This window comes from Corvus hawaiiensis, chromosome 2 (assembly GCF_020740725.1).
Source record: "Corvus hawaiiensis isolate bCorHaw1 chromosome 2, bCorHaw1.pri.cur, whole genome shotgun sequence".
Taxonomy (NCBI): Eukaryota; Metazoa; Chordata; class Aves; order Passeriformes; family Corvidae; genus Corvus; species Corvus hawaiiensis.
The window spans coordinates 83714003-83731081 of record NC_063214.1 but is presented as its reverse complement, the minus strand read 5'-3'; the positions used below and the strand labels follow the sequence as shown (position 1 = coordinate 83731081).

General features: G+C 39.5%; 1 protein-coding gene across 4 annotated transcripts in view; it reads left to right on the top strand.

Moving 5' to 3' along the window:
- Positions 1–14556, top strand: part of TMTC4 (transmembrane O-mannosyltransferase targeting cadherins 4) — a 56621-nt gene extending 42065 nt beyond the window's left edge. For 2 of the 4 annotated variants that reach the window (XM_048295889.1, XM_048295891.1), the window contains 7 exons: positions 9–88; positions 261–368; positions 490–631; positions 1306–1420; positions 1914–2026; positions 8876–8945; positions 9464–14556. In XM_048295889.1, coding sequence (XP_048151846.1) covers positions 9–88; positions 261–368; positions 490–631; positions 1306–1420; positions 1914–2026; positions 8876–8945; positions 9464–9615 — 780 coding nt within the window. In that variant the 3' untranslated portion in view covers positions 9616–14556. Of the gene's footprint in view, positions 1–8; positions 89–260; positions 369–489; positions 632–1305; positions 1421–1913; positions 2027–5689; positions 6445–8875; positions 8946–9463 lie in introns of those variants that run through there. The other 2 variants (XM_048295888.1, XM_048295890.1) reach the window with 2 other exon arrangements.
- Positions 14557–17079: the final 2523 nt, after the last annotated feature.

Here is a 17079-nt window from a genome sequence, read left to right as displayed (position 1 = left end):
GTTTTCAGGTGCACTACAATGTTGGCAAAAACCTGGCTGACAAAGGAAATCAAAGTGCTGCAATCAAATACTACAGAGAAGCTGTAAGGTATTAGAAATTTTACTACTTTAATGATCTGTCCTAAAACTGCTTTCATGTTTAACATGAAGAAAATGCTTAGGTATTCATTTTTATGTTCTGCAGCATTGCAGAGCTAGCAATTTGCATATATTAATACATGTCCATACATAATAATAATCTCTTAAATTTTAAATTTTAGGTTGAATCCAAAATATGTACATGCCATGAACAACCTTGGAAATATTCTGAAAGAAAGAAATGAGCTCCATGAAGCAGAGGAGTTGCTGTCCTTAGCTGTACAAATACAGTATGTTTAGACCAATGCTAAGCAGTTTTTTGCACTAACTGAGCCAAAATGATACAGTAGGATCTTGTGTTTCAAGTGCTTAATTGTCCTCTCTCTTGGTGTTTTTTCCCAATTTGCCCAGACCTGATTTTGCTGCTGCGTGGATGAATCTAGGAATAGTACAGAACAGTTTAAGAAGGTTTGAAGAGGCAGAGCAAAGCTACTGGACAGCAATTAAACACAGAAAAAAATACCCAGATTGTTACTACAATTTAGGGCGGTTGGTAAGTGCTTAAATGATAGCTATGACTGGAATCTGTGTCTCTCTATCTGTGTATATGTAGATAGATTTATATAATTCTGCTGTACTGTTAAAAGCTGATAGTTATCCCAGTTTCCTTGTATTGTGATTGAGGCTGATTTCATACTTTAGCAGCTTTTCCTATAGCTTTCCTGGTATACTTCCTTCCATACAACCTTTGGTAATCCTACTTTATCATATAAAGAAGTATAAACAAAAATACAGATTTTAGGGTTTTTTTCCCAAAAGATACTATTAATCATTTCCCAATATTAGACTGTTTTGCATTCATTAATATATCATTAGCTAGTAGAACTATGCTGAAAAATTTGAATTAGATTCTTGGAAATATGTACATTAAATATTTACTAATTCTCTTGTGCAGATTTCTAAGTTGTGTGCTCTCTCTTGTCCTTATTCTATTGGTACATGCATATTGGAAGACAAGCCTCGCTCCCAGAGAAAAGAAAAGGAAAATCAGTATATAGCACTCTCATCTTCCATACTACAAGAGTATTCCCTTTACATTTCTTGTTTTTGTCTATAAAAAGAAATCATACTAGAAAGGAGAAAGACATTAACAACTCTTTAGTGTCTTTAGTGCATGAGAGGAAAATAAAGCAAGTAATAACAAAATTACTGGATTTTTCTTTTTAGTATGCAGATTTGAATCGCCATATAGATGCATTGAATGCATGGAGGAATGCTACAGTCCTAAAACCAGAGCACAGTTTGGCTTGGAACAATATGATAATACTGCTTGATAACACAGGTAAAAGTCTATTTGAATGTTTCAATTAATAATTCAGTGTCTAGAAAAACTTAAAGCTTTATCTGTTTTTATCTGAAAGGATCTCTACTTCTTGTTTGGCTACCCAGACAGACACTCTCTAATGATGTAAGAATGCCTTCTGACTCAGTGATTTTAAAGCATCACTTGAAATCCAGCCGATACATTGAATTTCTGATACTTACTTGAAATGCCATCAATGTGCAAGCATGTTTGTATTATAGATTAAATTCTAGAACATTTTCATCTGTGCTTTGTTGTTCTTCTGAAGGTGTTACATGTTGAAAACAAAATGAAGAGCTTCTATTGCCTGAGTCTGCAGGATTTTACATTTGTGTGTGTGTGTGATACCTGGTTTTCTTCAAAAAACTATGCAATCAGCTATTTGTAAAATATGTGTGCTTGCATCATGAAAAGTAACTAATAGGGCTGTGTTGAAACATGCCTTCTCTTTTTCTTCTGCCTGGGCTCCCAGGCAATCTAGCTCAAGCAGAAGCAGTTGGAAGAGAAGCCCTGGAATTAATACCTAATGATCATTCCCTTATGTTTTCCTTGGCTAATGTACTGGGGAAATCACAAAAATATAAGGTAGGTACCTAGATCTTTTTGACTGTAGGGCTTTGGGCTGGTTTAGTTGGGATTTTTCCCTCAATTAAACTCCATCTAAATCTTTTGTAGAAACCGTTTGAGGACATCATTCTGGATTATGACTTAGATAATCAGGTTTCAGTGCCCCTTTTTTTCACAGTGTTAGTGTGTGATTCTGGCTTGAGCTTATCTCTCCTTATTTTAGATGCCTGGGTTACAAATGTCACTGCCCTACACTATGTCAGTGGTCAGTGGAGAGAAATAGGCTCTTAAGCACACTAGAGGGCAGTTAGGGTCTTGTGTTGCTTCACTGCCGAGGGAGAGAGCCTGCATTGAATTAGAGACCTTGTTTCAGGAACTCAAATTGGATGGGACAGGCTAGTCCTTGTGCTTTTGCTATGTGTTCTGTGAATATAGATAGATAAGAATTCTAGCCTTTTTGCCTCAGATGCTATCTAAAATACAATAATACAAGTTTGTTAATCCCAGATTGAGGATGGGATACCTGGGTGATCTCAGAATACTGTGAGAGAAAGTCCATACATTGAGCAATGTATTGAACTTTCTCTTGGATGCAGTGGACCAGCCTGTGAGTGGTACCTCAGCATTAGCTACCTTTATTTGCAAGTAGCAAATGTAATGAAACTGAGGAGATTGACTTGTTTTCCAAAGGGAATTGTGTGAGCTGGTAGAGAATAAATCATACACATTTAATATAGTTAGTTGTTTAAACTGACTCTATAGTCAGTGATTTATGTATATGATAGGGAAAAATTAATAATCAAATTCTGGTGTTCCTCAGAAAAACATCATTTACCAAAGCTTGGCTTTTAAGGGGTTTTGATGTCTTTTTGGTAGTGATAATGTTAGCAGCACTGAAGGAACATCCTCATTTATATACAAAGTAAGAAGATTTTATTATATGAAACTTGACAAGAGGAAATGGCCTAAGTTGCACCAGGGAAGGTTTAGATTGGATAGTAGGGAATTTTTTTCATAAAAGGGGTTGTAAAACATTGGACCAGATTGCCCAGGGAAGTGGTGGAGTCGCCATCCCTGGAAGTGTTCCAGAAATGTGTGGATATGGCACTTGAGGACATGGTTTAATGGTGAACATGGTGGTGGTGCTGGGTTGACAATTGGACCTCATGATCTTAAAGGTCTTTTCCAACTTTAATGATTCCATGATTCTCAAAATATATACATTTGTCCAGCAGTTACTGTGACCACTTAAATTTCTACAGTATTGTTCAGCTGTGGAGTCCTGACCTGTCCACATGTGAAGCCAGGGCCTGTGACAACCCAGCACTTGCTTTTGTTTGCATTAGTGATGCTGTTTAACACCCTGCTGCTGTTTTTCTAAACTGGCTGGGTTTTTTTCCTGTATGCTCTAATTCTTTTCTCTCTCCACCTGAGACTGTTATAAAATATATATTTTAGGTTAGTTTAACAAAGTTCCAGAAGGATACAAATTAACATCCAGAATGCATAAGGTATGAGATTATGGAGGAGGTAATTGCTAGAATTATTTTGGTGAGTCATGACTGTGGAAGAATAGAGGATTTTATAGTCAATCATTGGGAAGAATATGTAGCATGACAGAATAAAGAGCATTTATAATGAAATAAAGTAGAAAAAATAAGTTGAAAACAAGCTAGAAAACTTTTCCAGGTGTAGGAGAGTCAAGTCTGTCTTAGTGGATTTAAAAAATAAAAAAGAAGATAGTGGTTTTGATTGCCAGCCCTGAAAGTTGTTATGCTGCAGGAGAACATGTTGGAGACGAAGTAGAAATAAGAGTAGGGGAAAGTGCAGCTTTTAAGTCCACATTCTGAAAAAAGCAAAAGGAATAGTGGAGCCCAGGAAAAAAAGCAGAGCGCCAGTGAGTGTTTTAGTAGTTCAAAATGGAGTAGTAGGTTTGTGCAGAGCTTAACTAGTCACTTAAAACTGCTGGGTTATAACAGGGAGAGCAAATTAGGGGAATTGGAAAGTGGGCTCATAACCAAAGGTTATGATCTCAGCAGCTGTATTTTCCATTGCCTGGAAAGAAGAGATACAGATTTGTTTGTAATGGGAGAATGCTTACTGATGAAAAAAAGGCATGAAAATTTCAGGTTTCTTGTCCACCCCCTCACCGTGTAAAAACAGAGAAGTGGATGGCTCTTCAAGGATTTTTATTGAATCGAATTGGAGGGGAGGAACAGGGGATGGAGACTGTCAAGGTGATGGGAGGTAATTTTCAGAGTGCTGCCTGGCTGTGTCTGATGTGTTGTATAACCTCAGGCATTTAATTTATTAGGTTACTTATTATGTGTCTGTATAAAAATTGCTACTACATTGGCTTTGTTGCCACAAAGGAAGATTTGTTCTAGGGATTTTTGTTATCTCTTATTTTAAAAGACATTGAGTCAAAAAAGTTTTATGATGTTGTGAGAGATTTCCTTCCAATAAGCACACAACATTGTCCTTCAGTTTCAAATGCATTTTGATTTTCAGCAGAAGATAGGTTTCCTACGTCACAAAAAATAAAAAATAGTGCTTTTTTTTTTTTTTGCATTGACTGATAAATGATTTATTGTTCCAGAAGGAAAAGCACATAAAGGATGAGCTGTTTCTGTGGTTTTGTTTGGGTTTTTTAATTAACGTCTGTTATACCAAGTTAGATTCTCCTTTAATTGCTTGTTCTTATCTCAATGGATGAAGAACCAAGCTATCTTTAGTTCTTTGAAAAAGATGTGTGCTATATTTTTGTTATGTATACGTCTATACTTTTTCTGTAAAAAGTGCAATAAATTGAAACCATTCAGCATTTTTTGTATTTGAAATAAAGCCAGACTACAATTTTGTGGCCTTGGCAGCAGATGGAATGCAGTGTGCTTACCCCAAGCCTTTGCTATATGCAAGCTGCAAGTTTCTTGGCAACACTTAAAGATTTGGCAAGATGCAGCAATCTGAAATATCATTGATGTACTGGTATGTATATTTACTCCATATATCCACAGTAATATGAATATGATGCACCTTAAATAGCCTTTAATCAACCAGTATGCTTCTACTAGCTGCTGAGCAAAGTAGTGGTGATAAAAATATTCTGAGCATGGAGTTGAAGATGTATGGTAATGGCAGCCAGCTCTTGAATATCTATTTCATTAAATTATCTGGAAGCACATTGCACGTGTTGTCCCACTGTGCTTCAACAGTGAAAGGATGCAATTCTGTACATTAGGTGCTTCTGCTCTGTGTAAGTGGCAACTTTTAGGCATAAGACTGAATTAAATGGTCAGCATATCTTTCATTTTGATTGGTGTTAACCTGCCCAGTGAGGAAAAAAGAGATTTACTTATTAGGCCAAAATACTAAAATTTGGAGTGGGAAAAAATACAGCTTTGTGGGACTTAAAATTACTACATGGTTTCAAGTGCCAATCCACTGTTGATTTTTAGGACTGCAGAGTCGTATGAAAAGAGGAGGTTATCTTGAACCTCTTGTCATATTTTTGAGTCTCTAATCCAACCCCTAACCCAAACCAGGGCCAGTTCCAGTTGAATCCTAAGTATCTCTGTGGATAGAGATTCTAAAACCTCTCTGGACAGCATGTTTCAATGCTTGACCAAATTTATGATAAAAAAAAAAAATTGATGTTTCCTTTATTGGTATTTCTTGTAGGCCATCTTGCATCCATTATGTCTCATCCCGTCTTACATGTGAGAAGATTTTGTTTCCATCTTCCGTGTATTATCTCATCAAGCAGTTGTAGGCAGCATCTTCATCTTCTCTCCTGAAGCCTGAAAAGATCTGTTTCTCTCAGCTGTTCCTTGCATGTCCTGTGCTCCAGCCTTTACCACCTTCGTGGCTCTCTGCAAGACTCACTGGAGTATGTCTGTGTCTTTCTTGTAATGGAGACCCCCAGCCTGAACACATACTTCAGGTGTGGTCTCCAAGTGCTAACAGAGGAAATCACATGGTCAGAGGTCCAGTCCAGCCTCAACCATTCTGTGATTCCTGCTAGTCTGTTTCTCTGCCCTGCCCAGGTCCCTCCAAGTAGCTGTTCTCCCCTCCAGTGTATTTCTCACACCCTCCTCTTAGGTGCTATATGTAAAGTTTTGGAACCGCATTCAGTCCCATCATCCAAAACATGAATGAAGTCACTAAATAGTATGGGTTTCAAAGAGACCAATGCATCCAGGAACTTTAATAGTCTGGGTATGAGAATGCTGGAGCAACTGCTCATGCCATAGAAAAGCAATGCTAGAATTTGCACTATGGAGTCATATACTCTTAAATTTGCCGGCATCTTGTTCCCTTGTTAACTCCTATCCAAGTATTCCTTGTCCTGAAATGTAGGAACCAGAGTGCCGAGAATATTTCTCTGCCTGTTTTTATGGGTTCTTACCCCCCTGAACAACACTGTTTTAGCTTCAAACCTTGGAAAAAATTACCAACAGTCAGACAAGAACTAGAAAATACAGTGGTGTGAATCAGGTGATAGACTACTATGTAAGATTGTCACAGGGTGAAAAATTTAGAAGTTTTGGGCTTCTCTTTGTAGTACATAGATAAGAGTAAAAAATATCAAAATGGAGGATTGTTGTTCTCTAAACCTTCTTCTCCTTCTTCTACTACTCCATATTCTGCAGTAAAAGTAGTTTGGATTGATTGGATAGAAAATTCCGCAGTTCCTAGTCGTGTTACTGAATAATTGGTAGGAAAGTGAAAATAATGTACGTTTTTAGTAACTATTGGTTAAAATATCTTTAAAAGCTGTGTAAATCTTGATAACTAGAGCTCACTCCTGCTTTTCTGTCTTCTGTGCTGTACCTGGGTCACGCTAGTGGCTCTGTTTCTCTGATAAGACTTAATAAACAACTATCTGGAAGCATTGAAACTAAAGGAAAAGTCTCGGTTTATCTGTGAAACTCCTCTCAAAGACTTTCAGCAAATTCTCTCCCATCAGGAGGGACTTAATTTATGGCACAGTTCAGTGTCAATGAAACAAAACTTTAATCACAGATTGCTTAGGGTTGGAAGGGACCTCTGGAGATTGTCTCATCCAACCCCCTGCTAGGGCAGGTTCACCTAGAGCAGGTTGCACAGGATCCCATCCAAGCAGGTTTTGAGTATCTCCAGGGAAGGGCACTCCACAACCCCTCTGGTCAATCTGTTCCAGTGATCTGTCACCTGTACAGTAAAGAAGTTCTTCTTCGTGTTCAAGTGGAACTTCCTGTGCATCAGTTTCTGCTCTTTGCCTGTTGTGCTGTTGCATGGCATGAATGAGAAGTGCCTGGATCCATCCTTTTGGCACACTCCCTTCAGGTACTTAGACATCGATGAGGTCCCCTCAGTCATCTCTTCTGGAGGCTTAACAGGCCCAGCTTCTTCTGCCTTTTCTCATAACAGAGATGCTTCAGTCCCCTCATCTTTGTGGCCCTCCACTGGAGAAGCTCTGAGAACCCTGGGGTTTGTAATTTCCTTGACCTGTGGAGATGAAGGCACTTTCCGCATGAGTCTCTCCTGCCTTGAGAATGGCAGCCTCAGCTGTGCTCAGCAATGCTTTTAGTTTGGGCTTGAATTTGGACATATGGGGAGGCTCTTAAGTCACTCAGAGTTGAGTGACTCAATCTTGACATCAGAAATTTCTTTTCCCCTGAAGGGGCCCTTACAGAGAGTTATTTCATGCTTGACATAAGAAGATGGTGGAACCAAAAATCTGGCTGACAGGTTTTCTTTTTCAGTAGAGCCTGTGTTATATTTTAAGCAGCAAAAGCTTAGCACAAAGGAAAGGACTTTTCTTCATGTTACTATTCTCACATACCTCAGACAGCAAGTATGTGCATTCAGACGGAAGCCTACCACATTGAGGTAATTTTATCTTCAAGTCATTTGCATTGAAACTGAATGAACAACTTTCCCTAAAGCACAGCATAGAAATCTATGTAAAATGTGCTCTCAAGTATCTAAACTTGCATGTCAGTGAGTAAATATGCTTCATTTGGGCTGGGGGCCTGTGACTTTTTAAACTTCTGCAGGAAATATGCTCTGGGAAAAAAGTATCTATATTAGCAGCTAGTTCAGAAAAATAGAATTGTTTTAACTAGAGAATAAATTTAGCAGTAAATTATTCTCTGAATATTTGGTGAGGGAGCTGATGTTTTCTAAGTACTCCGATACCAAGAGTCTTAAGAGTACACACTGCAAGTGGTAATGCAGAGAAGATAACTGGTGAGGAAAATGTGAAGGATGTTGTATGGCATGATATGATTTGGCATGATTTTTTAAATAAAAGGTACGCAGGTACTCTTCATTGGGAACCACACTGAAACATGTTTGAAAGGGATTTACTGCAATGCCCCTGTTTTTAATGCTAAAATTATTGTAAAAGGAAAGGTGTCTAAAAGCAGTTTGCTTAGATACTGAATTCCATTTTCCTTAATTTGATTGCATAAGTAGGGAAAACTTCAGCAGATAATGTTTGAAAATACTATAACTATTAAAAAAAAAAGGTACTTTAGGTAAAGAGCAAAAGGTAAAGAGTTATTTAGGTAAAGTAGGTAAGAGTTTACTTAGGTAAAGAGTTATTAAACACTTCACTAGTGCTTAATAACTTTCTGCTAAAATTACAGCAGCCTATGAAAGCATGACACTTACTTGTAGCATTATTACTGTTTCCAGGGGGCTGTAGCCACTTGAGCTACAGGATTGGGCAGGCTCAGGATATTTATATGGTGGTATCATATAGATATGGCATCATTTCAGAGGGTTTTTAATTACAATGCTGGGTAAATTTGGCATTGTTTTATATATATATATATGAGAATGGACTTTCCTGATGACTTGTTATTTTAAATTATTCAGGAATCTGAAGCTTTGTTCCTCAAGGCAATTAAAGCCAATCCAAATGCTGCCAGTTATCACGGTAATTTGGGTAAGAGCCTTTCTAACTCTTATCAGCTGTATTGTTTATCTGCTTCATATTCATTGTGTTTAAAAAGAAAAAGCAATCTTTTGAGCCTTCTTCCTGCTGGGCAGATTTCTATTTTACTTTCTAGAGGAACTGCCAGCCAGAAGAACAGGGCACTAAAACCAGAAAAGCTGTCACACGATATGACAGATCAAGAGGGCTGCACAATCCAGCCCAGAGGTAGCTGCACTTCAGTGTCTGCAAATTGGTTCATTTATGCTATGCTTGTAACCCGCAATGAGCTCACCAGATAAGAGCTGCCATTTATGGCTCCATTGTAATTCATTCCTTCATCATTCCCATGCCAGTTCTGCTCCCAGGCTTTGCTCCTGCATTTGGCAACAGAACAAGCAGCTACTGTGCCACCAGCAAGTGACAGACCCTTGCTGGAAACAAATACTTCAATGTTGTTTTCTAAGTGATTGGCAAGACTGTACGTTATTCAACAATATTGCTAATGAAATTCCCCATTGATGTTCCAGCTGTGCTTTATCATCGCTGGGGAAACCTTGACTTAGCAAAGAAGCACTATGAAGTCTCTCTGAAGCTTGATCCTATGGCACCTGGAACCAAGGAAAACTACAACCTCTTAAGAAGAAAACTGGAGCAGTTGCAAAAGAAAGGCGGTGCCTGATGTTCCTTTTCAGGTTGCCCGTGCATGCTGTTTATGACTACTGTTACATGGGTACTTCTGACCATGTACAGGATTCAGTCATCATTTCTCAAAAACAGTACCACCAGCACCACACACTTGAATGTCCAGTATTGCCCTCCTACAGATCCTAGCATTTCAGCTTGAGGGATCATTTTATTTTTCCTTGAACTGCTTTTAAAGTCCATTAGAACATTTTTATAGGTAAATGAAAGCAATGCAGATGGAATTTCACAGCATACACTTGTAATTTGATATCTTCATCTGACTTTTTAGTAGCAGGATGAATAGCAGGAGGCAGTTTTATTTCTGAAAGTGATACTTAAAAGTGTAATTTCCTGTTTAAATCCTGATCTTTTCAAGTATGAAAAATATCTGTCCACTTCTGTTTTATTACTGCCTTCCAGTGCCAGTCCTGCAGAGCCAGTGGAAGAATGAATTCTCTCCAGCACATCAGTCTATTCATATAATTTGAGTTAAGCCCTATGCTCATTTCTGTCTCTAGGCTGTGAAGTGTCAGATTTGTACAGGAGTAAATAAGGGCAAGGATTTGACCATAAATATCTCTCGGCCAGTGTACTGCTGAGGTATGCTTGAGTGTAGAAAATACTCTTAGATGGAGATGGAGATTTTAGCAAGCAGCTAGTGAAAAGAAGATGAGGCAACAGAGGAGTCAGGTAGAGTTTCTGTTCTTGTAGGCAGCCTCACGTAGCACAGACAACATGGACAAGTCAGAATTGCTTTAGCTCCTGTGGCAGGTCAGTGGTCTAAGTACGGTATAGTGTCTGTAGGAGCTAATTGCTGTGTTCTCAGGCAATTCAGTGCTTTCTGGTTAAGGACATTATACCTTTCAGCTCCTATATTGCTGGGGAATAAAGAGATAATTTCTGTGGAAGAGTAACTGTGCAGAAGACCTGACCTTGGCTGTTGATCAGTTACCTGGAAGAACTTGGCCGCACCTTTGTCTCCCATGGCTCACGTGTTTGCTGAAAGGGCAGATAAATAAGCATAGCTGTTAATGCATAAACTGAGAACATCGATGTGGGATGACTCAGAGGTGGTTTATGTCGATACCGTGTTACCTCTCAAACGGGGCTATGCTTTAATACACATTTGAACTCTGGCTGTCCAGAGTTGTTTGTCATGTACTAATATTTACATTCCTGCTTCAGGAAGTAGTCACATGTCTGTTTATTTGCTGGTGGTTGCATTTTCCCGTTTGTTTGGGGTTTTTTGAGATGTTTGTGTTTGTTTGTTTGTTTAAGATGGGAAGTTTGCCATTGGATATGAAAACTGGGGAACTTTACCTGTCTTTTCATGTTCCTTTATTCTTGCCAGCCATGTCCCCTGGAAGGAACTGATCAGTGCAGTATTTGCAGCTTTCCTAAAATGTCCATCAATTAATATGAGACTGTTTAACGTTCTCCACACACAACTCATCTGTGCATGGAACCACTTAAAGTGTCGGGGAAATTCCTGCCGCAAGACAGGATGTTGTATGACCTTCTCATCTGACCACCATAGAGCCATTCTACATCTATACCATGTTTTGAACCTCCCATAGGCTACTTTTACATTATAAATTTGCTTGGAAAAGACAGTTGTTTCAAGAACTAGGTGTGTCTACAGAGCACACTGCAATACTGCAGAACTACCAAAGGATCTTCTGACAAAGCTAGCTTGGGTACTACAGGTCATGCAGGTACTTTAATGTAATATTTTTGCCAGACTAACTGTAGATCTAGCCAGTAAGGCTGTGGCAGTGCAGTGCTATCCACAAGTTTTGGCTTTGAACAAACTAACATGGCTTCATTATGTAGAAGGTTGCCATACTGGTTTTAGTAAGGGGGCCAGAGGCATGGATGTGTGCTCCTCTCCTGCAAATATAGCCTGTTTCTCAGCAGGACTAATTAGTTCACATAGGGTACAAAGCCGTTGCAATTGTTTCCATTTCTTCTGGTTTCTGGACAAAATTTTCAGAAACTTGTTTCTGAATATGATATTAGCATACCCTTTAACAAGCATCTGGTAAGCAAAACACTGCACCAGTATGGCTAATCATCATCCAATGACCAGCACAGCTTAGTACCAACTTTTGCATCTGAAAGGTGCTGAAATAGATACACCCTTCAGTGAAAACAGCAGGCTCTTAAGGCCTTCCATATGTAGCCTACTATTAATCAGATGGGGAGAACACGTAGCTTCTTCAGTCATGAGGAATTAAAGCGTTGGGATCTGGCTGGATGAGCTAATTTATAGCAGAAGATAAATGTGTTTAATATAATCAGGTCTTTTCTGTATATTTGAAATATGACATCCTGAGTTTAAATTATTATTCTCATCATAAAGTCCACAAATACAGCTTTCCCTGTTGCTTTCCATATCAGCTTTAAAGACATCTACTAGATCAATATGTATGAGGTATGAATTCTTTCTAGGTCATTATAAACCAAAGTTGTAGAAATTCCTCTGTGGAAGTCTTTTTACTCAAGAGTCTTAGACAGAAGAAACAGACAAACAAATTGAATGTTTTGTTAGTATTTGAAAATAGTGTTTACTTTTTAGTACAGACAACATCATTTCTTCTTGATTAGCTTTCTGGGTACCTGTATATATTTTTGTGAGGGTTTATTTGTTTTATATAATTAATATTCACTGCTATAGAAATGCAATGTGATTACTTGTATAATGGTAATATGAAGCATATCCGTATGTCTGAGTGTAATGTTGCGGCAGAATTGTGTTCAAAAGAAGCCACAAAGATGACTGCTTTTGTAATAAAAATTTCCTTAAGACTTTTAAGAATACTAAATATTTTTTTACTTTATTTTCAGAAATATTTTGAAAGTGCAAACAGTGCAGTGGCTTTTATTAAAATGGTTATAATGTTAACCTTTTTATTGGTTTTTCATACCTCATAACCGACTCCTGGAATAGTGCAGAACACTCAACTTCAAAGAGAAAAAGGTGAAGAAAAAGTGGGCTTGTATATAACAGTAGTTACAAATATTGTCAGTCTTTCCAGTGTGCTGGATTTTTTTTTCCCATTGCTAATTACAGAAGATTAAAGTTTCCTTATCAGCTGGCTTGTTTGATTCTCTAGGGAAATTAAGAAGCCTTTTTTCTTTTTTCTTTTTTCTTTTTTCTTTTTTTTTTGAGAAAGATTACTTGTTTAAATACAATTCTGAGAAGAGAAATACAGAATTATTTAATGCACAGAATGGAGTCAGAAAAATAGTCACAATGACTGCTATGGATGTTAGTTTCTTTTCACCAAATACTTCCAGTGGAGTTCTCTAATTGTATGTTTCTCTTGTGTCTAGACCAATGCCATGTACATGAAGTTCCCTGTTATTTAATTTAATTTCATACTTAGTATTTAAACTTTAGAGATGTGGATTGTGTGTGTGTTTATGGGCACTAAGAAATAAAAATCTACAATACTTTTGAATGGTTTGTTAAAAATATTGGGCCTATTCACTGGGAACTTTTTCCTTCAGGTACCTGTATCTGAGCCCTTCATCCTAGTTTCTCTGTGTAGTCACTGGGGGAAAAAAACTTCTTTAGGATGTGAGAAGTTGTAGTTGAAGGAGGTATTCGTCTTCACTAACTTCAAAGGGTGACTAAGGTGATAAGTTCATATACATGAAGAAAAATCTCACTGCTGCTTTCAGTTGAAGTAATCTGGTCCCATACACCTCTAGCATTCTCATATATTATTGGCACCAAGAATGTTAAAAGACTGGTATTGGAGCAAACTGGCAGGTACTTGCCTTGAGAGTCAGAGAGTAGTTGGATGAGGGAATGGGAGAAAACAAATTAACTTTTATAAATTTACGACTGATAAAGCATTGAACATCAAATCCCTGTGTATGAAAAAAGAACATTCACGTCCAGTTTGATTCATTGCTAGCTTGTTTATGTTTCTGTAATGAACAGTAACAACTTCTTATTGAATTGAATTTTCAATAGTGTCCTTCATTCCTATTTTAAAAAGCAATTCTAAAGCAACTGTAAATTTGCAACAGTGATATTTAATTTTCTTCTTTAAGTTCCAGTTACTATTTGAAGCTGTAGCTGTTAGAATGTTAAATGTGATAGCATTGTGTGTTTCAGTATGGTGAGGTTTTTTTGTTTCAATATCTTTTGGTGTTTATTTGCTGGTTCCTGCCTGTGTCCCATATTTCACATGAGCACTGGTACATTGACATATCTGTCATTACATGTAGATACCCATGTGCCTCGTGACTTGGCCCTTTCACTGAATAGTGTTTCCTTCCACAGCTCTTGGTGTGTCTCTACCAAATGTGTGTTTATGAGGGCACGTTTAACTCGAAAAGACTAAAATTTGCTAGAAACAAAAGTGAGATCACATGGCTGGATTTCTGTGACAGGAAAGCTGAGGGAGCCAAACTTGTGTCATGGAACACCATGAGCAGCAGGTGCCACTAGTAAAGGGCACTTCAGACTCTGTGCTGGGCTCCACAATAATGTGAAGTGGTTGTACATAGAGGTAATGTTATAAACACAGCAACTTGGACCCTGTGCTTTAAAGAAGGACTATATAGCTCTCCAAGGAAGAGGATGTGCACAGCTGCATGGACTATGGAGCACTGGAGGACTGATTACTTTGTATTAGAAAGTTGCGCTGCAGTGTTGTGGCATGGGTGTTCCGTGTGTGTCAGTGATGATACATGTCAAGTGGTTCAGGGCTTTTTAAAATACGTATTTTTGTTAGGAAAAATCCCTACAGGTACTGAAACTGGTAGCTTGTGATTTCTGAGCTGAACTTTTTTATGTAGTGTTAATCATTTAGATTGCCAGTGGTACACCCCAATTTATTTTCAGCTAAGCAGGAAGTAAATACATTTGTAATTGAAGCCATGAAATAAATCTGCATTTTGCTATCTTTTTTTGCATAGATTTTAATTGTGACAATGGTGTTTATTTTTGTAGTAAGTTTTTGATTCAGGGTTCTGCTACAAGCTAGGAAGGAAACCTAATGGGCCTGGCAGAGTAGTCCTGGGACATACAGGAAGACATTCTTCCTCTTAGAGTAACAGTTCAAAATCTTGATTCAGCATGAGTGTACTTATATTAAATGTGTGTGCCTAAACAAACAAACAAAAACCAGCAGCACTTGAAGAAAACGATGGAATACTTAACTAATTAATTCAGTCTCTAGACCGATAAAATATAGAAAGCAGGAGCTACTGCCCGAAATGCTGAGCAATCTTCTCTGCCAAAATCAGATTTGTTACCCAGTGCACAACAAGCCAGTAATGACACACTTAAGAGAGACACTGATTATTTATTTCAGAGTTGCACAATCCTGGGCTGCTCAGTGTTATTGCACAAATCATGCACACCAATTATCAAAACCTTTTACTCTTTATACATTTTAGCAAACAAAGGAATTAGTGTTCTCTTATTAATTGGTATTCTTTTATTGGTTAATGATTCTCTTGCTTCTCATGCTAATTAGTCCCATGCTCAGTCTTTCTCTTTGGGGTCAGTGGTCCATGAGCCAGTGGTCACAATCTTCCCCTGCTGGAATTATCATTTACCCAGTCAGTGCTGATTTCAGCACAGTTGCTGGGTTGGGTTTATTAGTTTCTTCTTTATCTTGGGAGTTCTCCCAGATGTCTTTGTGGCCTGTAAATTCTGCATTCTTTGTGTCCACTATCAGTGGTACATCCTTCTTCCCAAGCTTTGTTAACCTTCCCCTAGGTCTGAGATCTCTGTAGCATGTCAAGCCCTAAACCCTAACAAGGCAATTCTACCAAGTAATTTGTTTTTCTAACACCTGGACATCACTTAGAGCTTGCTTGTTAGCTGTTGTCTGTTCCACAGATTGAATATCCCTTCTTGTTGATAAGGCTTAAAAGCAGACAAAGAACAAACATCAAAGAACATCCTTTCTTAAGAAAATTTTTACATATTCCACATTTTGCAACAATCCTACCCAGTGTTAGAGGTGGAATAGAATTATTGAATGGTAATTGGGTAAGGAAGTGAATAGTCTATAATAGATGCAACCTGGCTTCCACATAGTAACTAGTCAAGGAGGAGGGACTGACATCAAAATATCACCTGCTGTCCCCATAACCAGGCTACAGAATGGTGCTTGTATGCTCCAGTCATAGAATATCCTGAGTTGAAGGGATCCATAGGGATCATCCAAGTCCAACTCCTGGCCCTGCACAAGGCCATCCCCAAGAGTCACACCATGTGCCCAAGAGTGTTGTCCAAACACTTCTTGAATTTTTTCAGGCTAGTGCTCTGACCACTTCCCTGCAGAGCCTGTTCTAGGGCTCAACCATCCTTTGGTTGAGAAACCTTTTTTCTAATATCCAACTTAAACCTTCCCTGGCACAACTTCACAGCTTCAGGCCATTCCCTTGGGTTCTACCACTGGTCACCAGAGAAGAGAGATCACTGTCAGCCCCTCTGCTTCCCCTCATGTGGAAACTGTGGACTGCAATGAGGTCTCCCCTCAGTCTCCTCCAGGCTGAAGAGGCCACTCCTCATACGGCTTCTCTTCTAGACCCTTCACCATCTTTGAAGTCCTCCTTTGGACACTCTGTAATAGTTTAATCTTTCTTATACTGTGGCACCCAAAACTGGACATGATATTCAGGGTGAGGCCACCCCAGTGCAGAGCAGTGCGGGGCAATCCCGCTGGTGATGCTGTGCCTGATGCCCCCCAGGACACAGGTGGCCCTCCTGGCTGCCAGGGCACTGCTGACTCACGTTCAATTTGCTATCGGCCAGCACCCCCAGGTCCCTTTCTACAGCACCAGTAAAAAGGGTATCTCACTCTTACTCCTCCTATCAATGTATTCACTTTGAAGTGATTTTACTGTGTGGAGCCTTCGCATGCTTTGCTAAACAGCAGACTGATCCCTACAGAGCCAGCTTGAGGGAGTCTTCAGCTGGGAACTGGAAGCTGCCTGCAAAGGTGGTAAACAGAAAGGCACTTGGCACCCTCCAAGTTTAAAACTCCTGCTTCAGCCGGCTCAAGACCAATCTGTGTCTGCAGCCAAAATGCTTTCCTACAGAGTAGCCAATAGCGTTTATAAAACAGTGAGTTTTTTAAAGGTTCCCTAAAAGCCAGATTGGATGCCAAATGTTGCACTGCTTGACACACGTTTGTTACGGCCTCCAGGAGGCGAGGCCCCGGCGCTCGGGAGCGGCCCTTCCCGGGAGAGCCGGGCGCTGCTCCTGCTTTGGCAGCGGGCGCGGGGTGTCCCGCTCTCCCGGCCCCGGGCCGGGCTGGCCGCCCTGTCCGCGCTCCCGCCAGGCACGATCCGTCCCTCTGGCAGCCGGGGCGGCTCCGGCCAGCAACCCCGGCTCACCCCCGGCCCCGCGCCCGCACTCCCCGCGCTGTCCCGGCCGCAGGGGAGGGAGCGCAGGCAGGCACCGCCCCACGCCCAGCTCCGCCCC